The 26,901-nt window shown below is 44.5% G+C and overlaps 1 protein-coding gene across 1 annotated transcript in view; it reads left to right on the top strand.

The window, feature by feature from the left end:
- Positions 1-26,901, top strand: part of LOC134409345 (connector enhancer of kinase suppressor of ras 2-like) — a 376,171-nt gene that overhangs the window by 238,014 nt on the left and 111,256 nt on the right. The window contains exons 9-11 of the mRNA XM_063142057.1: positions 8,373-8,519; positions 18,642-18,775; positions 22,093-22,304. Coding sequence (XP_062998127.1) covers positions 8,373-8,519; positions 18,642-18,775; positions 22,093-22,304 — 493 coding nt within the window. The remainder of the gene's footprint in view (positions 1-8,372; positions 8,520-18,641; positions 18,776-22,092; positions 22,305-26,901) is intronic.

Raw genomic sequence — 26,901 nt, forward strand, 5'->3', positions numbered from 1 at the left:
TTTTTAAAAACCCCAATTATAATCCACATCACAGTTGGAATCTCTGATTCGGAATTTTCTTTCTTTCTTTTTGTCCAAGCATCCTTAACTTTGCTTCCAAACAGTTTTTGCCCTTTTAATTAAGGAATCATTCAATACACAAATTTCCAATTAGTTACACAAATGCTTGCTTCAGTAGGTAGAAGCCGTCTGCAGAAAAATCAAAGCCCTTCTGTTCAACATCAGTTTCAAGAGTCCAAAAGCAGCTTTGCTAATTAAATCGCCATCAACGGTGGGGGAAATGCACTAATTGTAAATTGGAATACTCACAACAGTTTCTTTGAGATGGCATCCCCTTTTGTAACTGGCTACTTCGACGTTAACGGATCACTTTCATCATGTCTCGTAATGAGATTTCTTGTTTCTCCACTTGGCTTTCTGGTCCAGTCAGAGAATTTTCATTCAGCTTGAATTGGCAACCCAGAAGTCTCATCCAGATTTTAAGAGGACTCGGTTTTATCATAAGTACTGTTTTTCTAGACTTACACACTAATCCTATAGTCCTCAGGGCACACACCAAACAAACAATGCTATGGCTATCAGTCCCCTGCACCCCATGTTAGCCATATGTGGGCTGATCAATCCACACACATCACAATTAATATTTGCAAAATATTAATTTTGCAAATAATCACAAATTAATATTTGCAAAAAATGGGGGGGGGGGCAAACCACACACCCCAAATGCACATTTTCATCCTTTAGCCTATGGGAGAAATGCACATTTTTGTGTTTTTCTATGACTGCATTTGTGTGAAATTCTAGGAAGTAAAAAAAAGGGGGGGGGAGAAGCAGTCTGCAAGACGTGGAATCCCTGTGACTCAGGAAAGCCGATCTGATGTGGAAACTACATGCTGGAATCATATAAATCGAAACTCATTTGATTCCATTGTGGATTTTTCCAACTTCTCTAACCTGTTTAAGAAAGGCAACCACGCTGACTCATATTTATCTTGACTTTCTTCTATTTTAAGCTTTCCCTCTTCAACCCCCACTTTTCGCAGCTAAATCTTATATTGCTTCAAAATCCATTGATTTATACCTTGGGTATATATTTAGCTTCCCAAGATTGTGATATAATTCTTTCAGCTATTAAGAAAACTCTCAATATTCAAAGAGTTCCCCCATCAGTGGAAGAAAACCAAGATTCTGATATCTAGGGTGACCATATGAAAAGGAGGACCGGGCTCCTGTATCTTTAACAGTTGCATAGAAAAGGGAATTTCAGCAGGTGTCATTTGTATATATGGGGAACCTGGTGAAATTCCCTCTTCATCACAAAAGTTAAAGCTGCAGGTGCCCTGCCCTCTTTAAAATCTGGTCACTCTAGTATAGCTCCTGCACTTTAACTGTTGTGATGAAGAGGGAATTTTTTTTTATTTTTTTTTATTTATTTAAGCATTTTTATCCCACCCCTCAACCAAAAAGGCTCTCAAGACAGCTTACAAAAATATGTCTTGACAGTCCCTGCCCACAGGCTTACAATCTTAGGGAAAAAATGACATAAAAGGAAAGGGGATTGGGAGGGAGGAGAAGGAGGGGGTAAAACAAAGCAAATTCAGGCACTACATTCTTAGTTGCGAAAGAATATTCCTCCCTCCACCCAGCCGCCCCTTCCGTGTGAGCATTTCCCCCTGGTTTGGGTGCAATCATGGCTCCTGATCTGCATTGGGTGGGGGGTCTTTGGTGAGGAGGGGGGGCGATGCCTAGAGCCTCGTGTGGCGCAGAGCGGTAAAGCAGCAGTTTCTGCAGCTGAAACTCTCCCCACGGCCTGAGTTCGATCCCAGCGGAAGCTGGTTTCAGGCAGCCGGCTCGGGTCGACTCAGCCTTCCATCCTCCCGAGGTCGGTAAAATGAGTACCCAGTTAGCTGGGGGAAAGGTAATAACGGCCGAGGAAGGCAACGGCAAACCACCCCGCTATAAGGCCTGCCAAGAAAACATCAGCAAAAGCTGGCATCCCTCCAAGAGTCAGTAATGACTCAGTGCTTGCACGAGAGGTTCCTTTCCTCCTTTTGGGTGCAATCATGGCTCCTGATCTGCATTGGGGGGGGTCTTTGATGGGGGGAGGAGGGGGTGATGCCTTCTGCCTTTGGGACCATGCGTTCCCCTCTTCCTTGCCTCCCCTTCCCCCCAGCCTCCCACCTACCAGATCTCTCGACTCACTTTCAATTTCACCAGGAGCTGCATGCATACAAATGACACCTGCTGAAATTCCTTTTTCTATGCAACTGTTAAAGCTACAGGAGCCCTGTCCTCCTTTTCATATGGTCACCCTAATAACATGTCCTAAAGTTTAGCAACTGAAAGTACAGTAAAGTTTGGTGACGATCAAAGAGCCACACTGGTGCACTCACCAGCTGCTCCCAAAATGGGGCTGTTTTAGTTGGGGGAGGGGTCTGCTGGCACCTTAAAGACGAACAGATTTATTATGGCATGAACTTTCACAGAGCCCACTGCATCAGATACATGAAATGTTGTAATTAGTACAGAGGACAAAATTGTAAGCAGGGTGGGGTCCAGGGGTCGTTAAATGCAAAAAGTACACTCTGTGGCCAATTAAAACTTTAATATATGCAAAACAGCAACCACCCACAACAGCAGTAATTTTGAAAACACAAGTACCCTCAATTTGCCATGTTAATTAACAACTATAGTGGAAAACAGGACACAATTGTCTCACTTCAAGCCCAAATAGAGAGGAGCAAATTTATTGTTAAGTTCTGATGCAGTTTTTTTCATGCAGGAGTCTCCCTTTGAAATCTCTTCCTGTTTGGCTCTTTTTAATGTTCTTGGTTTTATTATTATTATTATTATTATTATTGTTTTGAATTGTTTAAATTGTGGTGCACTGCATTAAGAACATGAGAAGAGCCATTCTTATGCATTCCCTTAACCATTTTGTGGTTAAGCAGCATGGTTTAGCGTGTTGTCTGAACCAGGCCAGTGGTCAACCAGCTGCCCACAGGAAAACCAGAAGCAGGACATGAGTGCAATAGCACTCTCCTGCCCATGTTCCCCAGCAACTGGTGTATGTAGGCATACTGTCTTTAATACTGGAGGTAGCACATATCCATCAGGACTAGTAGCCCTTGATAGCGCTCTCCTGCATGAGATTGTTCTATCCCCGTTTAAAGCCATCCAAAGTGGTGGCCATCACTTCATCTTCTGGAAGTGAATTCCATAGTTTAACCATGCGCTGTGTGAAGAAGGCCTTCCTTTTCTCCATTTTGAAGCTCCCACCGATCAGCTTCATGGGATGGGGTTCTACCATTATGAGACAGGGAGAAAAAAGTCTCCCTATCCAATTTCTCCACGCCGTTCATAACTTTGTACACCTTTATTATTTCTTCCCTGACTCTACTTTTTTCCTGAGAAACCCTGTTTTTCTTTTTTTCTTGCCTTGCCTTTCCACAGAGGTGCTCCAACCCCTTGATCATTTTATTTGCCATTTTCTGCACTTTTTCCAACTCTACAATATCCTTCTTTTAAATGCTTTGATGGCTTTTTAGCAAATGAGTGTGTAAATCAAGGTTAATAATAAATACTAAATGGGGTGTGTTGTGTTGCCAAGTGAGTCTTGCGTGGACCAGCTTCTTCAGGCTTTCTATAGTTGCATTTCTTGAAGGCTTGCTGGTGATTGTGTGGAGTCTGGTTGAGAGTTGATTTTAGTTGGACCACATTAGGTCCCCTGACTCTTTGGATTTAATGCTGATGGTAAGCTCAATTTTCTATTCTATTTTGAGAATTCCAGTCTGCTGTGATGTAATCTTTCTATTTTTGCCCAAATATAATATCTCAGCAATACAATCGATAATGTCCAAGGAGCTTTCCATCGGAGCCTGCTGACATTCAGGGCAAGTTGCCCTCAGTCGTGTATATTCTTAGTATTTTAATGGCTTCCTCATTAAGGTTTTTCCTTAGAGCAATTTATCTTCAAGACATTAATTATTTAGCTTTCTTTTGTAAGTAGGAGCTGGCGAAAATTACCGAGGCTACCAGATTATAACATGTAGACCCCACTTTAAAATTGCAGCTGGCTCTCTGAAAGATTCTTAAATGTTAAGAAAATTAGTCTTTGTTGATATCTAGCTTAAATGCAGAGACCCAAAGAAAGAAGGAGAAGGTTTAAGTAATAAACTTACCATTGATTTATATCCAAGGACATTCATTAGGTTAAAAGAAATCACCTCATAAATTATTTGGTTTATGCCTGAAGGAAGAACTGAACTTGTGTGAGTTAATAAGTGCATCCCCAAAGAAAGGGAGCTCTACTATGTCCAGCAGTTTTGCTCTCTAGTAAAGCGCGTTTAGGATTGGAGCCTGTTTTTTCATTCTGTGAAGTCCTTGCAAAAAAGGCTGAATTTCTACTGTGCACTGCAAGGCATCATCTCCTTTCTCAGGAATGACTTTGAAAACCATAAATGTCATTTATAGAGAGAAGGGAGTGTCCTCTTTCTCCCCCAGGTTTCAGACCATATGTTGTTCTGTACATAGGAAGCTGTTTAATTCTGAGTTAGATCCCTGGTCCATCTAAGTCCAATATTGTTGACACTGACTGGCAGCAGCTCTCCTAGGTTTTATGCGGGATTATTTTCTAGCCCTTCCTAGTAGGGCTGTGCACCGCTTCAGATCCGAATCACGAAGCGAATCAGAGTGATTCGTAAAGTCCGAATCAGGATCCAAAGCAAATCGAGGGATCCATGCACAGCCCTACTACCTAGAGAAGCCAGGGATTGAACCTACAACCTTCTGCATGCAAAGTATATGCTCTACCAACTGAGCTGCGTCCCTGCCCAAAGGTTGTTATTCTTGTATTTCCGGTCACACTGCAGGCTCTGATATTACATGCTGTTTGCTGCCCCTCAGTAGCTCAGCTGGCCTGGATGGATATTAACATCAAAGATGGTGGAGGAATTTGTTCAGTTGGCTTTTTAATGCACATGTTCCTAATTTTGCACTTCCGAACCACTCTGCGAACCAAAACTCCTCCAAATCTTGCAGTGGATTTCTCCAGTAAAAAAAGAAGTTACAAAAATGTGTATATTAGATGGGAAATATTAATAGTGCATGGTAGTAAGAAAACCACTTACAAAAAGTGTGCCTATTAGGCAAAAATCCATACAAAACTCATGCATCAGGAGAAATGTGTAGAAAAAATGCTTATGAATGTTCATGCAAACTTTTAAAAAATCGCAAGGTTTGTGATGAACTGAACATAAGATTAAAAATATGGGAAATGGAGAGAAACTACAGGTGCATGAATCAGCAAAACTTGAGCTGTCTGAATTCCATGTCAAAGCTTGTCCTGATTCAAGTCCGTATGAGATTGTGAGTTCCCCCCCTTTTCGCATGAAAATCTGTGCGCAATTCCACATGCCTTTTTCCATAGGTACGCATGAATTGTGCACATCTTTGAAATGTAATCATTTTGAAAAGTACAAGTTTTGAAATGCATATATTGGAAATGTACCTCTTCTCCCATGTTTAAAGCTTATTTGTGAACATTTTTGAAATGTACTCATTTTGAAATGTACGCATGCCATTGGATGCTCTCTTTTTTTGGTGGGGGAGGGTCCGCCAATCTCATTGCAAGCTCGGACTTCGGCCACAGATTGCATCTGAGTCCGTGTTCAGAGCAGAAGGTGCAAACTGGGTAAAATCCTGATAAAAAGAAACTCAAATACATTTCTCAAACAGCCCTGAAAGAAACCGAAATTGACAAAGCTGGTATGGTGCCACCACAGCGCAGCCATCAGCCTGAGAGTCCTTTAAAAGGCCTCCCCAACACAGAGGAGGGAGCAGGAGGGTTGAAACCAAGGCTGGAGAAGGGTCCAAAGACATTCACACAGGTGATAGGAATAAGCCACCCCCAGAGGGTACCGGTTCCGGCAGGGGGAGATTCCATTCTAGGTTGTAGTTACAACCAGCCAGAAGGCTAAAGGAGCTATCTAAGGTGCTGAAACCTATCCCCCAAATGGGTTCAGCATCTTGCATAGCTTAGGGTGACCATATGGAAAGGAGGACAGGGCTCCTGTATCTTTAACAATTGTATTGAAAAGGGAATTTCAGCAGGTGTGATTTGTATATATGGGGAACCTGGTGAAATTTCCTCTTCATCATACCAGTTAAAGCTGGAGGAGCTATACTAGAGTGACCAGATTTAAAAGAGGGCAGGGCACCTGCAGCTTTAACTATTGTGATGAAAAGGAAATTTCGCCAGGTTCCCCATATATACAAATAACACCTGCTGAAATTCCCCTTTCAATACAACTGTTAAAGATACAGGAGCACTGTCCTCCTTTTCATAGGGTCACCCTAGCTTAAACAAGCCACAGTGGTAGGGTGACCCTATGAAAAGGAGGACAGGGCTCCTGTATCTTTAAGAGTTGTATTTAAAAGGGAATTTCAGCAGGTCTCATTTGTATATATGGGAAACCTGGTGAAATTTCCTCTTCATCACCACAGTTAAAGCTGCAGGTGCTGTGCCTTCTTTTAAATCTGGTCACTCTAGTATAGCTCCTGCAGCTTTAACTGTGGTGATTAAGAGGGAATTTCACCAGGTTCTCCATATATACAAATGACACCTGCTGAAATTTCCTTTTCTATGCAACTGTTAAAGGGCACATCTACACCAACCAAGATATTCCACTATGAAAGCGGTATATAAAAGGCAGGAGCCACACTACTGCTTTATAGCGGTATTGAAGTGCACTGACCACTGTTGAGGCCCAATGACACATGCCACATACCGTTTTCATACCGCTATAGCCTGCTTGGTGTGGCTCCTGCCTTTTATATACCACTTTCCTAGTGCAATATCCTGCTTGGTGTAGATGAGCCCATAGTATGTTTTTATCTGTACGCCGCTCTGAGATCTTAATGATATAGGGCGGGATATAAATGTTTAAAATAAATAAGTAAATAAATAAATAAATAATAGATACAGGAGCCCTGTCCTCCTTTTCATGTGGTCACCCTAACATAGCTCCTTTAGGGTTCTGACTGGTTCTGATTGAAACCCAGAATAGAATCTTCGCCCCACTGAAACTGGAGCAACTAGCCTCCCCTAAGGTGCCCTAGAAAAGGGCATTTCTACCTGGCTGGCATCCCTGAACAGGAGCACTGCAAAGTGCAATGTACTGTTTCAAATCCCCCTTGCATGTAACTACAACAATCGCTGTGGAAATGCTCTGCTTTTGTGCCATTTCATATCATGTTGGTTCCAGAGCAAGCTTGGAAAACTTGCTGAGCATCTGGCCCCCACCTGCATCTCTCTCTCTCTCTCTCCCTCTCTCTCTCGCTCTCAACCTCTGCCACTGAAATCTCAAATGGCAGTTCTGGAAACAGTCCATAAGGAGTATTAAGAAACAAAGAGACCCTCTTTTCTATGCTCCATTTATATATCCAGGCTGTTTAACAGCCATTTCAAAACATTGTTTAAGCATTGCATTTTATGGGATGATGAAATGTTTATTCATGAGCACAAGGAGGCAAGTTCCCCCTCTGTTCCTGTAAACACAAGGTCCTCCAAATGGGAAATTAAAGGGGATGTCATTATTTCTGTTTTTCTACATGCTTAAGCAACCACGGAACACTTCTAAGCAGTTTGGAGAAGGGCAGAGACGCGTGTGACCCTGGGCTGTTAGCAGAGCATTCATTTCAGATGGGTGGTTATGGCACGCAGTAACTTAAGAAACTCAGTTCCTCTCCGTGGAGTTTTCCATAACTCAAATAAATGATGTTTTATCTTTAATTAAACACCTTGAAGAAATTGCACCAATATTGTTCTACAATATGCTGGCAAACTCCACTCCCCACCCCTCCCCTCACCCCTCTATCCCCAAATTAAAGGTTCTATTACTACAGTGAGGATTCATTTTGTAATTATTCTGAAGCTGCTGTTCTGTAATCCTCCAGTGAAACACACAGATACTTCAGTAGAAAAGATAATTAAAAGCAATAATTCAGTTTGTTTAGAGGGTATAAAAATTAGAGCAGTATATCACTGCTGTTAAAAAAAGAAGAAGGGCTTTTTGGATTGCAATTGATATTTTATCACAACATTGCCATTTTTTAAAAAAAATGCAAATAAAAACAAGCAATGGTTACCTTTTCTGTTGAAGAGAAAGGAGCAAAACGCTTAACAGAAACTCTAGAGCTTCTACATCTTGCCAAGAGCAATTCAGAATACTTAGAAAAGTATTGTCAAAATCTGGACATTCCTTGTCCACCATACAGAAATCCATACAAAACATCCTTCACTGTTTCAGGAAGCTAAAAAGAAAGAAAGAAAGAACCACATTTCAAAATTCCACTATGGGATTTCTCTTCAGGTTGGCTGGCAGTTAAAGAACCTGGTAAATGCGTTGCGTGAAGACCCAAATGGTGTGATCTTAACCTTGAAGAAACGGCCTCAGAATACCCTGGTTTCTGCTCCGGCTCTTCTGAAGAATGTGAGGTGGAAGCCCCTTGCCCTGCAGGTAAGGTTAACTTGGGGTTGTGTTTCTCTCTGATAAACGCTGTTTAATGAAGGGCAAATCCGTATGGTTCTCATTGTTGTTTTCTGGTACCTAGAAGGACCCTCCAGCTCTCAAATGAGCCTGATATGAGTTTTTGGAGATTCCCCCCACCCAGGCTTTCACTATTTAGGATGTAAGACTCTTTTGGTTTTGCCTTTCTTCAAAACAAGCAAACAAAGAAACCCAGTATTCAATAGATTCTTCAGGACACCTGGAGGATTTTTTAAGGCTGGTTTGCTAGCTCACAGCAAATGTGGGAAAATCAACCTCAGGACTTTATTTTCTTGCTTCAGTAGAGGAACAACCATGTTCTGAACTGCTACTTTCAGCACTTTTTCAGAAGTCCTGTGCACCACTTAGGGAAACTTAAGAACATAAGCAAGCAGAGTCATGTTGAATCAGATCAACATCCTACCCAGGCAAAGCCTTCCATTCATGCCGTGGCCAAACAGTTGCCTATAGGAAAACCACAATTAGGACATGAGTGCAATTGCACCCTCCTCACACCCATGTTCTCAGCAACTGGGATATAGAGGCATATTCCCTCTGATGCTGGAGGGAATACATACCCAAAACCAACAAAAAGGGAACCCCTTGAGGAATGCCAGAAAATCCAAAAGCAAGGGAGTAGACAAAAAAAAAAGGATGTTTAGTTCTATGAAAACAATTCCAACATTTTTGGACCCCCAGGTCCTCCTTCAGGGCAATTGAATATAATGTATCAGGTGCTGACTGCTCCTGAAAAGCCACTCTCCTATGCTATGTCCCAAAATGTTGGGAGGGCAATCTCATTTATTTATGGATGGATGGAAAATTAAACCAAATGAGGCCCATTTGAGTCAACTGTCCATCTGTCCTGATCTGAGGCTCAATCTCTGACATTTTGCTGCTGTGCCACCCATATATGGTGGCCACCGCTGGAACTGCAGCTTCTCAGTCCAGCCAAGTCCATGTGTCTGGATGAGCTGATACGACCCCAGCTGGTTCTTTATAACTCTTGCTCTGAGCTGAATTCTTCAGTCTCAGTGACTTCCAATAAAGAGTAACAGCATAGACTACCTCTCGTCCTCTCATCTAATCAATTACTATGTCCCTACCTCTGGCCCTATGGTTTTCATCTGCCCAACCTGGTGCCTAACCTGTCTTCTGACTACATCCCTGCTTCTGGCCCTTGGTCCTTGTTCGTCTGAACTCCAGCCTGTCCAGACCACATCTTCTGCCTCTGGCTCCTTTGACCCTTCCTTACCTTGCCAGACTCCAACTAAAGATAGTGATGGGTGAGAGTGTTAATGTTAGGTTCTGGTTCTGCCAGGTCCGAGTAATCAATCGGGTTCCTTTGGTTACGACGTTGGAAGGGGGAGTCGGAGATATGACACACACAGCTGACCATAGCCCGTTGTAGCCAGTGCAGAGAGAATCACACTGACTGCATCTCTGGAGGTGGAAAATCGACTTCAGGGAGAAGGAAAGGGGGCTTCTGAGTGGGTGGAGAGTGGAGGAGACCAGGATACAATTTATCCTGAGCCTTCTGCAGCCTCCTTCCCTCCCTCTCACAAGTACTCAACCTAGGCAGGATCAAAAGGGGATCACAGGGGATCACAATGAAAATAAAGGGGATCACAGGATGGGGAGGCAAAGATGATGATAATAATAATAATAATAATAATAAGAAGAAGAAGAAGAAGAAGAAGAAGAAGAAGAAGAAGAAGAAGAAGAAGAAGAAGAGAGAGAAGAAGTAGTTTCTTACCCGCCTCTCCCTCTGGATCGAGGCAGGGAACAACATTGAATACATACTATAAAAAATACATAAAACTGATTAAAAGATCACCTCCGCTGCTCCTTCTACCACCGATAATCGGATTTTACACATTTCCCTTCCCCTGAAAATGTTGATTTGCCTCTCGATATTGTCACACAAAATTCCCCACCGACTTCCATAAGCTGTCAGACTGAGCAGGGCTGCCTTTGTATAAACTGTGGCTTGCCTAAGTGAGGAAAAATTCTATGCACGTCTCCTCGAAAGTAAGCCCCTTTGAGCTTTGTGGGATTTACTCCCAGGTAAGTGGGTGCAGCATTGCAGCCCTGAATGGCTCAAGTGAGATTTGGAGGCAGAACAGGTTGGCTCTTAGGGCGAGCCGCTCAGCTCCATCCGTTCCATGGTGACCTGCAAACCGAGTGCAATGCATTTCCTGAGAATTGTTCCTCCGAGAGGAGAGGACATAAATCTAATGACTTTCCCTTCATATCTTTTTTTATTACTGGGATTCCAAATGGAGGGAGAACACAATTACAATCACTGCGTCTTCTACTAGCTGCCCTCAGCCAACTGTTACTCGTTCGCCCGGCTCTCTCGGGCAAAATCAATACTATCAAGCCAAATCATTCTCCATTTCCATCATATTACAGCTATTCCCTCCCTTTCCATCCCGCCGCTTTTTCTCCCCCCTCTTCCATCTACGCTTTTCAAGAAGAAATGTAAAGTCCCTCTTGGATTTCACAGCCTGCTTACTCTCTAGCTTTTGGGCCAAAAGCTTATGAGTTTTAAGACAAGTGTTATTTGTTTGCCAGTATGAAAGCAATCAAAGCAATCATAGATTATTGTTGGCTGGTTTGCCTACTGGATGGTTGAAACTTTCCTAGTGATTTCACAAAGGAAGGTCCCAGGAATCTGCTGTATACACAATGGTTACGTTAGAACAACCTTCCTCAACCTGATGCCCTCCAGATGTGTCAGACTATCATTCCCATCATCCCCAGTCAGCATGGTCAGTGGCATTGTAGTCCAACACATCTGGAGAGGAATAAATTGCAGAAGGTTGTTTTGGATTGCCACTATACACAGGTGATGTTAAATACGTCAATGCTTTCAAAAGTACGCAAAGTGGTACACAGAAACCAAATATTCTCTCTCTCTCTCTCTCTCTCTCTCTCTCTCTCTCTCTCTCTCTCTTTTTTTTTTTTCTGGAATCCTTCAAGTGTAATCAGAAAAGTGACTGATGCACATGGAATCCAAGTACTCTGCATTTTAGCCCAAACTTCCATTTTGGTCACTGGCATGAAAGTCACCTTTAAAACTAGTAAGGATGTTGCGATTGCTTCACTGAGTCTGGGGGTCCGACAGACTCCCTCATGCCTGCCCCCTCTCCGGACCCAGTCAGGCACCATGACATGTTCACAGAGCAGCGCTCTAAACCCCTGCAAACCCCAAGGAGTGCTCAGCTGACGTCCGCCATTGTACAGAGCTTCCATTGTGTGCCACAGAAATTACATAATTCCCCCCTCTCCGCAAATGGTGGCCCCGAAAGCCCCATTTATGCAAGAGTAAAGGTGTGAATGCAAGAAAGGAGAGCCCATGCAGGAGTCCCCTGCCACCCCCACCAGATGCCAAGCATTTCTCCCATTGCTTAAATGGTGGGCGTGAAGGCCCTATTTATGCAAGAATGAAGGGCCATTTCTACACCAGCCTGAAAAAGCGGGCTGGTCACGGCCGAGTCCCTGTGTGTCCCAATGACGCATAGGGACTCCCAGGAGGAGGGGGGACAAGCAGGGTTTTTCCCAGGGATAAATAATCCCTGGGAAAATCCAATTCTTCCTGTGGTCTCAGGAACGTACTGAGACTACGGGAGGTGTGGCCACCCATCCTGGCTTCTTCCCTCCTCCCCACGAGTAGTGGGGAGCAGTAGAGGGAAGGAACTAAGCCAGGAGGAATCGGGTTGGGGGACCGGGGCTGGGCCTTTTTTTAAAAAAAAACAATTCACTTTTCGTCGGCGCACTTGTGCACTCAGCTCCTTTAAAAAATATTATTTTAAAAAAATGGCGGGCACGACACTCTCCTTCCTCCCAGGATGGTGCGCCCACATGTGGACTAAGGGGCAGATCTCACCATCAGGATACCACAAGATCCTCCCCCTCCCTCCCTCTACACTGGGCTGGTATAGAAATGGCCAAGGACTGAACGAAGCATTCACACCTTTTCTCTTGCCTAAATGGGGCTTTTACAGATGCCATTTATGCAATGCCGAAATACGTAATTTCAGGAGCCTCCATTGTGGCACACAATGGAGGCAGTGGACAGGGGTGGAAGGCTGCCATTTGGGTACTCATGAGATACTCCTGAGCCACTAAAGATGCTCACGTAGCAGGGCAAGTGTCCGACAAGTCGGACCCGGGTGTGTTCACCCTCCCCTAAAAACTAGATCATAAGCCAAAATTTCTCAGAAAACATTTTTTCCCTTTGTCTCAAGCTGCCACCAAAAGAGCACCACTTTGCAGAACGTTCTCCTAATCGTCTCCGAAATGATTGGGTGTGTTGGCCACCATTTCCCCCCTGCCATGCCCCATGATGACTCTAGGTCCTGGGTATTGTGAAGGATGCAAAATGGTGGTCAGGCTGCCGACACAGTTGCTCTTGCTACTCCTCACGGCAGTGGTGGGCAAATCTTGGAGAAACCGTTGGAAAGAGTTCGCCTCTCCCTGGAGGAAGTTGGTGGAATGGTTCTTGGTAGGGCTGTGCTCCGCTTCTCTTCGGGTCAGAGAAGGAGAAGCAGATTGGGGTGCTTCACCTCCCCTTCAGACGGAGGCGAAGAGAATTGGGGGGGGGCAGTGGAGCATCACGGAGTGGATCGAGATGAAGGCAGATCCTTCGCCTCGATCCGGAGCTCTGAATAAAAGGTAAGGGGGCCTTACCCGGTGCTGCCGCTGCCTGTGCAGCGATGGCAGCAGAGCCAGGTAAGGGGGCAGGGGGGAGGGGGGTCTTACCTGGTCCATCACAGCCTGTCGCCGGCTTCACTAGAGCCCACGTCTCAACCCGGAAGTGTAGGCCCCAAGCGGTTCTGGGTTGAGCCGTGGGCTCTAGTGAAGCTGTCAACAGGCTGCGACGGACCAGGCTGTGACGTGTGCACGAGGGGGGGTTACCTGGCCCTGCCGCCACTGCCACCCGTACAGCGATGGTGGCAGAGCCAGGTAAGAGGGCAGGGGGGTCTTACCTGGTCCATCGTGGCCCGTCGCCAGCTTCACTAGAGCCTGTGGCTCAACCCAGAAGTGTAGGCCCCGGGGCCTACACTTCCGGGTTGAGCCACGGGCTCTAGTGAAGCCAGCAATGGGCTGCGACGGACCAGGTAAGTGGTGTGCATGAAGGGGGGGTTAACTGGCCCTGTTGCCACTGCCACCACCCGTGCAACAGCTGCGCCAAGTAAGGGGGCAGGGGGGAAGGGTCTTACCTGCGTCCATCCGCAGTCCAGCAGTGGCTTCAACTGAGCTCGAGGACTCAAACTGGTCTTCCGGTTTGAGTCCTCGGGCTCAGTTGAAGCAGCCGCCAGACCGCGGACAGATGTAGGTAAGGGGGGAGGAGGGAGGGGGCCTTACTGATTCGGATCCAGAGCTCTGCAGTGAAGTGAAGCAGACCACTGGTGAATCGGTGCAGAGCGGACCCGCTCCAGAAGTTGCAGATCGGGAACCGAAGCGGATCAGGGGGTTCGTACACAGCCCTAGTTCTTGGACCCATTTTGAGAGGCCATTTGCACACAGCTTTATTTAAAATATAATTTCTGCATGACACCAGGGTAAGGAGCCTACCATCTGTTGTCCTATGCAGGGGTGGCGTCAAGGTTTGGCACGGAGGGGCACTTGCCCCATCAGGGGCCCACTGACGGGAGCCTCCTGAATGTGCTCCTCCTCCCTCACCCTTACAACCTGCTTGTTCAGCTGCCTCTCTGTCCAGCCCAGACAAGGGAGGTGCTGAGAAAGAGAAGCAGCAGATGCCATGGCCACTTGCTCCCTGGCTCTCTGTCTGGCAAGAGAGCAGATGATAGCAGTGACAAGAGAAAGGAAGAACAGCTGGCAAAAATGCCGGTGAAAGGGTAGACTAAGAAAGGGGGGCTATTGAGGATGCCTTGCCCAAGTCATCAGCCAGCCCCCCCCCCCAAGAGTTCTCCCTTATCCTATGGTTAAAGATCATGAGAAGAATCAAACAGGCATCCTGAAACATCTGTTGCACTGAAGGCGAATATACGGGCAGAGTACGCTCTCTGCCAAATGACGGATTGTTCCGTTGTCATCACAGTTGTGATAGCTGAATGAGTGAGTGAGGGTGTATTTAGGAGATCACTCAAAGTGGGGAATATTTTCCCCTTCTATGAACTGTTTTGTCACTCATCATCCTTTTTTTTTTTTTTTTTTTTGCATTTCATTGCTCTGGGTGTTTTACTGGGCACGTGGGATTGATTTAAGCGGGCATCGCCAGCGTCACCTCCAGCTAATAAATAAATACTGTCTGTTTTATGCGTTTTTAGCAGCAAGATGCATTCAGTTTTTAGTCTTCAGAGGTGCAACTTGGGTATTCCCACATTAAAATACAACCCTAAGGAATTTCTCACCCATCCTTCTTATAATCAGGAACGGCCGAGTCATATATGAAACCAGCGTTTGATGCTTCGGCCCATGAGCAATGACCTTCTGTCTACGTGAACTGGCCCTAGCATTCCAGGAAATAAAGGCACTGATGAAATGAAGGCTCCGAATTATCTCCCTTGGCCCCGTCTCTCAGTATTTCCCGTCCCAGTGTTGGTTTTGCCACAATGTGTCATGTAACAGCAGGAGGACATTTTCTTGTGACTCTGTTTTATTCTGATGTTGTCAGGATTTAATTAGAAAACATGGCACTTGTGCCAAAATTGCTGAGTTTGCCCCCAGTGGGCTCTGCTGAATATGATCGGGCTGGTTTCACGTTAAGAGAACCCATGTGGATGCTTGGAAGGTCCTCTTTCCTTTAGTTTTAAATTTTTAGGTCCCCTTTTCCCGGCACTGAAGTGCCTTAGCAAGCTACTTACAGAAGTACTATTAAATAATCATTCCCCCCATTTTATGAACATTTATGGAAGGGTGTGTGTGTGTGTGCGGTGATTACTTCATTGACTTACTGCATGGCATTGCAGCATCAACACTGACTAACCTAGGGCATCAATTCATTCTCTTGCAAAGTGTAAAAAGCAACTGTCAAGGTTCCTCCTTTATCTGGACCCCTTGATCTGCTCCTTAAAGATGTTTTGCCTCTTTAAGAGCCCTTCTCATCTGATATCAAGTTTTTACCTTCCCCTTAGTAACATGGGGTTTACGGTTTAGGCGTAATATAAATGACGCTCCTGAACACCAGGTTTTAACAACAAATATTTACTAGATTATATGACATAAGGTAAAGACAGATAAACTTCAGGCATTTACTCAAACAGAGCTGTAAGACTTTAAAAGGCATAAAAGAAATAAAAACGCAGTTTCCTCTAGCCTAGCTACTCTTTCACCTGTAGGCTTTGGCTTAGAGTCCCTTCCAGCCTACTCCTGGCTGTTCTTCTTCAGAGGCCCTCTCTGCAGCTCTCTCTCTAGTTCTACCTCTCTCCTCTGTACCATTAACTCCACCCCTTTTTATACCCTCCCCTAGAACTGAAACTAAATGATTAGGTAACCTAAAACTGGGGAAATGAAACTTAACTCCTTTAGGGGGAAAATGAAACTCAAAGAATGCCCCCTCCCATCAGGAGATTTTTGGCCCTTCAGGCTTAAACCAAACCCAAGCCTGTGTAGGCCTCAAACCTTCACAGCAACATATTCCAAATTCAAGAGTGACACACAAAGCGGCATGAATATATTTATGAAATGGGCTTGCTGTATTGCAGATGTGTAGCTGTTTGCCAGTTCCTTTGAAGGTTTCGAGAACCGTGTCAAAGTCTGTGGGATATCAGACTTATATCAGCCAACCTTAAATACCTTCTTTGAGGAAATGCCCAGTAGGTGGCCAAGAGTATCTTGGCCACTGTATTGACAGACATAGAATCAGCCCTAAATTCAACTGTGTAACTACTCCCTTTCCCAATCTGTTCCTTTCCAATGGGTGCATATCAAGAGAAGTGTCGAGGGCTCTCATTCGCTTCTTCTCATGGGAGAAACAGGATGGGCCAAGGAAGAGTGACAAAGTGGCAAGGATGGTCATGTCCTCTAGTTCCTGTTTGGTCAAACTGAGACCTTTCTAAGAACTTAGAATCCCTAGGGAACTGGATTCCCCAGGGTTTGTGGCTGTTGCCAAGAAAAGCCACAATAACAGTCATCCTCATCCTCATTCTTGACATCAGATAAGACAAGGACAGTTACAGTGATGGGTCTGAGCTAATTATGAGTTGTCCTCAAACCTAGAGTTTTATGAGCTTGTAATTAGCCCAGAAGTTCTAAACCATGGAAGTTCATACTCTGCAGCCCTTGTGAAATGTTACTCATTTTCATGTGGCCTGCCCTGTTTTCTCCAGTTCATTCCTTTGCCAACTTCATGTGTCATAGTGATGCTGCACTATCCACCTCTGAAAGTGGGCAAAACTGCTGAAAATAATGATAGCTAGCAATCCCACGCAGCCTTAATGGTCCAAACTGTGGTCAGTATGTGTGTTGTTCATGTGTGGTTGGGGAGGCACTCTACATGGACTCAAACCAACAGTTCCTGTAGCCCAGTGCTGCCTGCAGGTCTCATTCCCAGGTGTTAATGGTCTCTCAGTTTTCACTTTACATCAAGGTCGGCAGCAAAGGTGTTTGGGCATCTGCCGAGGACTCACAACCTAGCAGATACCCCCTTAGAGTTGATCCTCCTCTTGTAACCTGCTTGTTCATCTGTCTCTTGCTCTGGGCCAGACAACAGTGGGGGTGAGCATCATAGAATCATAGAATAGCAGAGTTGGAAGGGGCCTATAAGGCCATTGAGTCGCCTGCTCAATGCAGGAGGAGCAGTAGATGCCATTGCCTACTTACTCACTGGCTCTCTGCCTGTCAAGCATCCAAGTGGTAGCAATAATGAGAGAGAGAGAGAAAGAGAGAGAGGAAGAAGATGAGTAGCAAGAGCAGCGGGTGGCAACAGAGGTGAAACAGTAGGTTCACTGAGGCAGGGAGCCCATTGAGGGTGTCTTGCCCAAGGGCCCCCCAAAAACCTGGATCTGGCACTGAGCAAGTACAAAGTGTAATGGGTTGTATCCAGACTTAGTCAGGCTTATAGTAGATGCATTGGAATTAGTTGGACTTAAGAGACTCATGACCAACTTGTCCCATTGATTTTCAGTGGGTCTCCTCTAAGCATGACTGAGTCTGAATCCAACCCAATGTGATGAAGAGAGCATTGCTATAGTCTCTAGAGAGCATCCTAGGGAAGATAGGATTGTTTGGAGTCCCCCTCCTGGGGGATAAAGACACTGCTCAGGAGGGAGAGTCTGAGTTCCGATCCTCCTCGCAGCTCCCATGGAGAGAACCACTCTGGCTGCTTCTCAAGGCAGCAAATGTGGCCTTAGAGAGAGGGTGTTCCAGTGGGTGGGAAGAGTCTGGGATATGAGAAATCCTATGGCCTTTCCAACCCCAACCCAGCCCCCAGCTGTGAATCTTCTCTAGATGGTCTCCAAAACCCACCTAGTGGGAAATTATGGAAAAGGAGAACAGAGAGGCAAAAATCTCCTCCGTCACTCCTCCCACCTTGCTGGCAGCAGTCCATCAGGTCATTGGAGACTCAGAAGCCTCCAAGATTGGGAAGTGGAGGGGGAATAGCCTCAAAAAACTAAGACATGATCTAAAGCCACATGAAGCAGCCATCTTACTGAAGCTAAGCAGGTATGGGTTTTGTCAGTACTTGGACTGTTTTCAACGATCTATAAAAATACTAAATACAACATAATAAAAACTGTCTAATGTTTAACATAGAACTATTAAAACAATGTAAACAGCTAAAACAATTTAAATAAATATTTTCCCCTAACAGACCTGTTCCCAAACAGTAGGCATAGATGCCTCATCATATGGCATGAAGAGAAGAATCTTCTATGCTGGCAATCCCTTCCAAATAACGTTGGGCTTCCGATGCTTTTTTTAGATGGAGAAATTTCCATGAATATCTCTCTTTGGGGAGGGATTTCGTTTCAGCCGATCCAAAAGGAGAGAGCTTCCAAGATGGTGATGCCTGTTTGGATGATACACGTTCCAACTCTGTTGCGACAAAAAAGGAGGGGGGGGAACAGGATGGAACTGGCTAGTTTATTCAGCTCGCTCTCTCTCCCTCTCTCTCTCCAGCCTGTTATTCCAACCAGCCCGACAAGCAGTTCTACAACTCCAACCAGCACAATCGGCATGAGCTCCAAAATGGACAACTCGACTCTCCAAGACGTTTTCATCCTCTCCCCTATGTCCGGACTCTATGGCCCCAGGTATACCTTTCCTGTGGATGTCAATATTGGCTTTTTGGAACCATAAGTTCAGAATTGGAAACAGAAATGATGGGTTAGTTCCAGACATAGGGTTCTTCCATATGACACTTTGGTTGTGCAGTGGCACTGCCTCATTCGAGGAATTTTACAGGGTGGGTGGGTGGTCCAGACACATTTTAATACCTGAATCCCATTAAACACAGGATATACTTTGGCTATTTTCCAGTGAGAAGGGTTTTCCCATTTCTGGGAGAAACACACAGCACATTACGAGATACTAGTACTGGGTGCATGGACCATTTCCATTCTCAGAAGAGAAAGCTGGACTAAATGGACCGAGCACGGCTCACCTCATGTCCTTTCTTAAAATCCTCCCCACAGTCAGGAATGCTGCATTATCAGGATCCCTATAGACAGGGAGGATTCTTAGCATCTTCAGCCAAATGCAGGAAGAATCCCCATTAAGACCTTCTCACTCAACACATGGAAAAGCGTTGGGAGTACAACTAGTATGTGTGGTCTCATTCCTCCCTCCATGACTTCAGGCAATAATGCCTGGATACAGCTACTGTTGGGTTGCAATCCTATACTTGTTTACCCAGGACTAATCCCCATTGAACTGAATGGGGCTTACTTCTGAGTAGACAAGCCTATGATGTGTTGATATTAATTATTAGATGCTTCCGCCACTAGGAGGAACCATTTAGGGATGTTCTTCCCTAAGCCCCAACATGTTTTAGGATGACCCTTTATTTTCCACATCAATGGGAATTCGTAGAGATTTCACAGCATATCAGCCCAGGAATTAGTCAATGAATGGTTTGGGAACACAGTAGTATGGACTAAATAAGACGTAGGCCTGATTGGTATCTGGAGGGGAAGAAAAGCGGAAGGATAAGAGCAAATGCCTCCTCTGAAACAAATGGATAGACAACTTGGTACATGAAAAATATCAATTTATGATTATCTGACGATGTCCCACAACACACACACCCCTTTTTTCTTACACATTTTAAGAATGATCTTCCTTGAGGTGATTAAATTAACACTCAGAGATTGAGGCTTAACTGAATGAAAAGTCCTAAAAAGTAATCAACAAATGACTGACTTTACATAGAGGGCATGTAGGATGCGGTGTTCCATAAAAAGACAGAACGCATAGTAATCAGCAAACATGCCACGTGATATAACTTAGGCTGCAATCCTATATCCACTTACCTGGGAATAAATCCCATTAAACGCAATACTTCTGAGCAGATATGTATAGAATTTCTTAGTTATTTAGGGTGAGATCTTATGCATGCTTAGACATTTTTTTAAAAAAAAATGTCCTACAATTCCCAGCATTCTCCAACCAACATGGGGAATGCTGGGAATTATGGTTATGGTATTTCTTTGTTATGGTATTTCTGACTCTACCTTTCAGTCATAGCACTTCCCCGAGGCAAGTAGCAACAGACAGATATGCAAATAATAACAAAAACTCTAAATTGGTTATTTTAAAATTAACTCGGAGCAGCATTATTATTATTATTATTATTTATTTATATAGCACCATCAATGTACATGGTGCTGTACAGATAACACAGTAAATAGCAAGACCCTGCCGCATAGGCTTACAATCTAATAAGTTGTAGTAAACAATAAAGAGGGAAGGAGAATGCAAACAGGCACAGGGAAGTGTAAACAGGCACAGGGTAGGGCAAAACCAACAGTGTAAAGTCAGAACAAACTCAATATTTGAAGGCTATAGGGAAAAGAAAAGTTTTGAGCTGAGTCTTAAAAGCAGTGATTGAGTTTGTAGTTCTCAAGTGTTCTGGAAGAGCGTTCCAGGCGTAAGGGGCAGCAGAAGAAAAAGGACGAAGCCGAGTCAGGGAAGTGGAGGTCCTTGGGCAGGCGAGAAGCATGGCATCGGAGGAGCGGAGAGCCCGAGCGGGGCGATAGTGTGAGATGAGAGAGGAGAGATAGGCAGGAGCTAGGCCGTGAAGAGCTTTGAAGGTCAGTAGGAGAAGTTTATATTGGATTCTGAAGTGAATTGGAAGCCAGTGAAGAGATTTCAGAAGTGGAGTGACATGGTCAGAGCGGCGGGCCAAGAAGATGATCTTAGCGGCAGAGTGGTGGACAGAGACCAGCGGACTGATGTGAGACGAAGGAAGGCCAGAGAGAAGAAGGTTGCAGTAGTCCAACCGAGAGATAACCAGTGCGTGAACGAGAGTCTTGGCAGAAGAGACAGACAAAAATGGTCAAATCCTGGCATCAAAACCAAAATTAACATCATTAAGAAACATCACCGTACAGCTGTAATAAAAGCACCATATCCATTAACCCAAAGATGCTCAGAAAGAAAACCAAAACCATTTTCACCTCTCAGCATTTACTGAGCAGTTGTTTGTGAACAACCTTTAACTCGCCCGTGCTTTAGTCTATGGAGGAAATTTACACAGTTTTGGAAAACTGGGGATTTTTCTGTGAGACTTTCTCATTTGATAACTGTTCATTTGGCGCAATTTTTCCAGTTCAGTCAAAACAAACCGTGATCACAAATGAGAGCACTAATTGAGGAGAGATAATGTTCAGAGAATCGTGGCAAGCACAAACATCATTAGTTTGCCCATGCTTACTTTTCAGCCATTTTTCATTCTCATTGAAATTGTTTGTGACTGTGCCTTAGTGACTCCTTTTCCAGAAACTCCCATCTGTCTTGGGTTTCTTTTCCGGATAGTATAGCTAGCTATGGAATCCTATCTAGCGTTTTTCTGAACTTAGTATCGTCTGCATTCCAGAAACCCAAGATACATGTTTGACTATGCCCATGTTTAGCTTTGTTCAAGAAATTAAAGCATTTCACTGCCAAAGTTCCTGTTACTGTAATCTCATTGACTCTGGCTTATCTACACTAAGCAGGATATTGCACTATGAAAGTGGTATGAAAGCAGTATGTAAAAGGCAGGAGCCACACTACTGCTTTACAGCAGTATTGAAGTTTTTCCTGATGTCTAGCTGGATGTCTAGCAGTATGACAATGGAACCAATGACCTAGGGAGGTGGTGGGCTCTCCCACACTAGAGGCCTTCAAGAGGCAGCTGGACAACCCTCTGTCAGGGATGCTTTAGGGTGGATTCCTGCAGTGAGCAGGGGGTTGGACTCGATGGCCTTGTAGGCCCCTTCCAACTCAGCTGTTCTATGATTCTATGATAATGAAGATAAAAATGATGTAATAATCTATGGCATCCTTATTCTTTGTACTTTATCACTGATGAGAGGACTTCTGTTACTGATTCCTCCATTTGCCATTCTATTTATTCCTTTCTTCTTAGAGATGACATTGGAATCGTGTCTTGTGATGACATCAGCAAATATGGCGTCGGGAAGCCTGGGATGAAAGGTTCTGAGTCTCCAAACTACTTTTTGGAGCATGAAAGCGGAAAGTATTACACGTTAATTGAAGGCGAGGGCCATCCGGTGGGCTCTGAATATGAACGAGGCAGAGCGACAGGAGTCCGGCGAAGAGAAAAGACACCCACGCATGGTACGCTTGCTGGCTTTCGCCTTTTAATGGGATTAGTTGGGCTTATTTTGTACATGGATAGGCAGACTCATAGCCAAAGTTAATCTGGGAAAACGGGGGCCTCATTCCGGTGTGCCAAGATTAACTTCTGAAGGTCATCTGCATGGTCCAAATGTGAGCTTCATCACACAGTACTCTCTCCCATTTTCATTTTCCACCTGTTTGTCAACTCATTCAAAAGCGTGCATTGTGAATAGGGTACGTGCACATTTGTCTGCTTATTTTTGAAAAGTGTGGACTTCCCCCATGGACTAAAGTGTGAAAATTAGCAACGTTGAAGGAAAAACTCGGAGGGTTTTTGCCAGCTCGGCCCCTCAGATTTTGTCTTGCCCAAATCCGAGCAAACATTCAAGGATCTACTAAGGTTTCTCAAAAAAAGCACACCTGCTTTTGTTTGCATTTGGGGTTGCAAATGGAAAATGTTTGTGTGATTTGCAAAGAGAATTTAAATTCTCATGCATCCCTATCAACAATAGTTAGAGCACAGTGAAGCACTCCTGGGTAGCCTTTTTTGTGCATGCTCAGCTGTAACATATTGAGATGGCCGCAGCTGATGGGCAAATCAGCAAAACCCAAGTTCATGAAGGTTATCAAAATTCTCAAAGCTCATTCTGACTCGGATTGCAAGTAGGATTTATTTCTTTTCCCTTATGGCATGAAAATGCACACAAATGCACACAGCAGTAGGGTGCATCTTCGAAATGTAGACATTCTTCTCCCATTGATGAAAGCATACTATGCATTTTTGAAAATGCGCCCTCTTCAAATGTGCACATGGTGTCAAAAACATGCTTTTGGTCCGCCAATTACATTACAAGCTCAGAACTGTATGGACTTTGACCGCTGATGGCATCAGAGTCTCTTTTTTAACTGGAAGGGGTGAACTGGGTAAATCCTGATCAAAATCAAACTGAAATGAGTTTCTTATCATCATTAATTGCCATGTACTGGTTTTTGGTTGCAGCCATCAGTATCTCTCTTCTTCAGAGTGCATCGGAGTGTTTTCAGAAAATAGTGCATAAAAATGGAAGGACCAGAGCTCTGTACTAGAACCAATGAACTGCATGTAGACCAACTATTCCCAACCTGGGATACTCCCAGTGTGTTGGATTGCAACTGGGAGAGTGCCAGGTTGGGGAAGGTGAATCTAGATGGTCCCAGGTTCACTCCCTGGCATCTCCAATTGGTGTTTTAAGTATTAGGTAGCTGGTAATGAGAAAGATCTCTGCTGCCAACCAGGAGAGCCACCGTCAGCTAAGACTTCACAGTATTGGACTTGATGGACAAATACTCTAAGCTGCTTCTTATGTTCCTGGGAGAGCAATTCTAGAATCCCTGGGTGAACATCCCAGGGACCATAGGATTGTCGGGATTCCCCCCCCCCCAAGGTTGGAGACTGTGCTCTGACCTCGGAAGAGGGAATTGGAGATTCACACACACACACAACCTCCCTGTCTCCAGTGCAGAGAGAACCATACCAGCTGCCTCTCCAAGGTCAGAATTCAACCTCAGAGATGGAGAAAGGGGTTGTTCCAGTGGGCGGAGAGAGGCGGAGACTGTAGAGGCCTGGATACAATGTACCCTGAGCCTCCTCCAGCCACCTCTGAAGTGGCTTCACTAGAAGGCTCTCCTCCTGCCCTGCAAACTACAGCCAAGCAGAGAATAGGAATCTCCGAGTTCGTGGCCTTCCGACCAATGAGGGCACAAGCAGTAGGTTGCACCCCAAGTGATTTTGACTGTGCATGTGATGAAGGCCTTAAAATGTTCCCCACTGATAATGCCGTTTCCAGTTGCAGCAGTTTATTCCATTTGAATGGAGGATGAGGAATGGGATGAGCAAGGGCCAAAGCATCCCTTTCAGACAAAAGCACCCGCCTTCTGTAGACATTATTAATAGGCATCTGTTTGTATGATTGCAAATACATTTGCTCCCATGGGTTCACTTGGAGTCTGGAGCTGATTGGTAATCAATGGCAAATAAGTGTTGGCCTGAAAACTCATTAGCTTTTGCTCCTGATCTTTTATTGTGTGTGTGTGTGTGTGTGTGTGTGTGTGTGTGTGTGTGTGTTTTACATTGCTACTGAAAGAAATGACAATAAATTAGACACTGAGCGATGGATGTCTGGAAGATGCATCAGGAGCCTCGTTGGGACCTGTACAGTGTGCAGAGCAGTTCCTAATTCAAACCTACACCTCCTTTTTTACAACAGGAGTAGGGAACCTAAGGCCCATGGGCAAATTCTGCCCCCCTTCCTAGTCCAAATGTGGCCCTCTAAAGTTTGCAGGGTGGCCATAGCCCTCTTCTCTGACCACCAATATCCTAGCTTTTGCATGTCTTTTCCCATTCTAAAAGTTAAAATCCCCCTCCTACAGCTTAGGTACTGGCTCTAAGAGCTTTAGAGGATTTTCAGATGGGCAGGAAATCGTGTTTCCTTACCATCGCTCTGCTTCCTGGTTCTCTTCCGCAATAAGGACGGGCAGAATGACACGGGGAAGAAAGGGGAAGAAAGCAGCGACCATGTGGCCTATTCGGTTTAGTGGGACAACACCCCCCTAGTGGGTGTTTTATAGCACAACGTTTCCTGCACACGGCAGGAAATAGCAGCAAATATCGCTACAGCACAAAAATGTTGGGTTTGGGGGTCTTATTTGGTGATGGCAAAAAGAGCAGAAGGAGTGGGAGATGCACAGGAAGATCACTGCATCATCAAAAGGACCCACAAACAACCATGAGTGGCCAGTCACAAGCGTGCTATAAAGCCCTTGTCTGAAGAAGCTCTTAAGTTAATTGATGTTGGTATTTTTTGTATCCTTGGTCCCAGCCTCTTTGCCTAGCACTTGAGAGCTCCCTCAAAATGTAATTTGGCCCTCATGCTGACAGATGTTCAACAACTCTGCCTAAAATTATTCTTCAGCTGGCTCAACTCTTAATTGTATAATTGTATATGTATACATATATATATATATATATATATATATATATATATATATATATATTATATGCTTTAATCTTGTAAACCGCCTTGAGTCCCAGTACTGGGGGAAAGGTGAAATAATAATAATAATAATAATAATAATAATAATAACAACAACAACAACAACAACAACAACAACAACTTCAAGGATGATAGATCTACCAATGGTTGGCAAGCATGATAGCTACATGCAATTTAACTGCTCCTGCCCAGCTTTTAAGAACAGGGAGGGTGGGAAACCAGGAATTTTTCTTCGTTTCAGAATTTGGATTTTGGGCATTTTACTGTAATTCACCTTGCTGATGCAAGCCAAGCTGAGTCCATTGCGGGGATCCATCAGCCTGGCACTGGTTTACTTCACAGAAGTGTTGTGAGGAGAAAGAAATCCCATGTTACCTTGCCCTGAGCTCCTTGGAGGAAGAGCAGTATACCAATAGAGCACGCGAGTAAAACAGGAGAAGTCAAGGAAACAGGCATATGTCTCTGTGCCCCCAGGATAGAACATCTGTGGCTTCTCCTTCAGCATCTGTTTAAAATGGCTTGTAAATAGGTCAGGTCCGAAGAGGTTTTAAAAGTAGACAGTCAGATGCAGAGGAAATAAGATTCATGTGAAGCAACACTGTGAGATCCTCTGTTAGGAAATAAAACTGACACCAGACAGCCTAGCATCCTAACCAATTAGATTAGATGAAGAGTGGGGGAATCTCTTTCAATCCAAGAGCCAAAGTCCATTTAAGAAAAGCTCCTGGACGCCACATTCCACTGGTAGGTGGAGTCAAAGGCAATGGGGTGGAGCTAAATATAATACCAACAGAGAATCTATGAGATTCACATTTGCATCTCCTTAAATATCAACACAATGACTGTGACATAAGCTTTTGTGGGTCAGAGGTAAGGATGTCAGGAGGATCCATTTCGGGATGGAGCTTGATGAACTTTCCCTTGGTTTGGCCCTTTGGTCTATTTTCAGCTGTGGAGCCCAACTCGGTCTGCAGGAAGCCGGGAACATTCATGGATTTTCCATAGGGTTTTTTTTTTAATTTGCACAATTATAGCTAAATTTGTGCAAGTCTGTGCAATTCGTACAAATTGTGCACGCCTGTGCAAATTTCGGCCGCAATTTCTACAAATTATGCAAATTTTGCTGCAATTTATGGCTCAACGCACACGCACACGCACACACATATGAAGAGGTCCCAAAGTTCAGGGGAAAACCTTTAGCTTAGCCCACAAATGCAAACATAATTGAAATAGACTCTCACTATATTATACCTGTGCTTATTTGTATCCAGGGCAGGCATTCCTATTACATGAATGACCTTGGGGACAACTGATGACATATCCAGTCAGATGACAGTGCTGGTACTGCAGCACAGAAGTCCTTGGAGCAACAAGCTCAGTGTGCCATGATTGGCGTTAGGAACTTGGGAACCAGTGGTCCATCTGCTCCAGTATTGCCGACACTGACCGGCAATGGCTCTCCAGGCATTTTTCCAGCCCTACTTGGAGGCACTAAGATTTGAACACAGTGCCTTTTGCATGAAAAGCATGTGCTCTACCACTGAGACATGTGTTTTGCAGTA

The sequence above is a fragment of the Elgaria multicarinata genome, chromosome 15 (genome assembly GCF_023053635.1).
Source record: "Elgaria multicarinata webbii isolate HBS135686 ecotype San Diego chromosome 15, rElgMul1.1.pri, whole genome shotgun sequence".
Classification (NCBI taxonomy): Eukaryota; Metazoa; Chordata; class Lepidosauria; order Squamata; family Anguidae; genus Elgaria; species Elgaria multicarinata.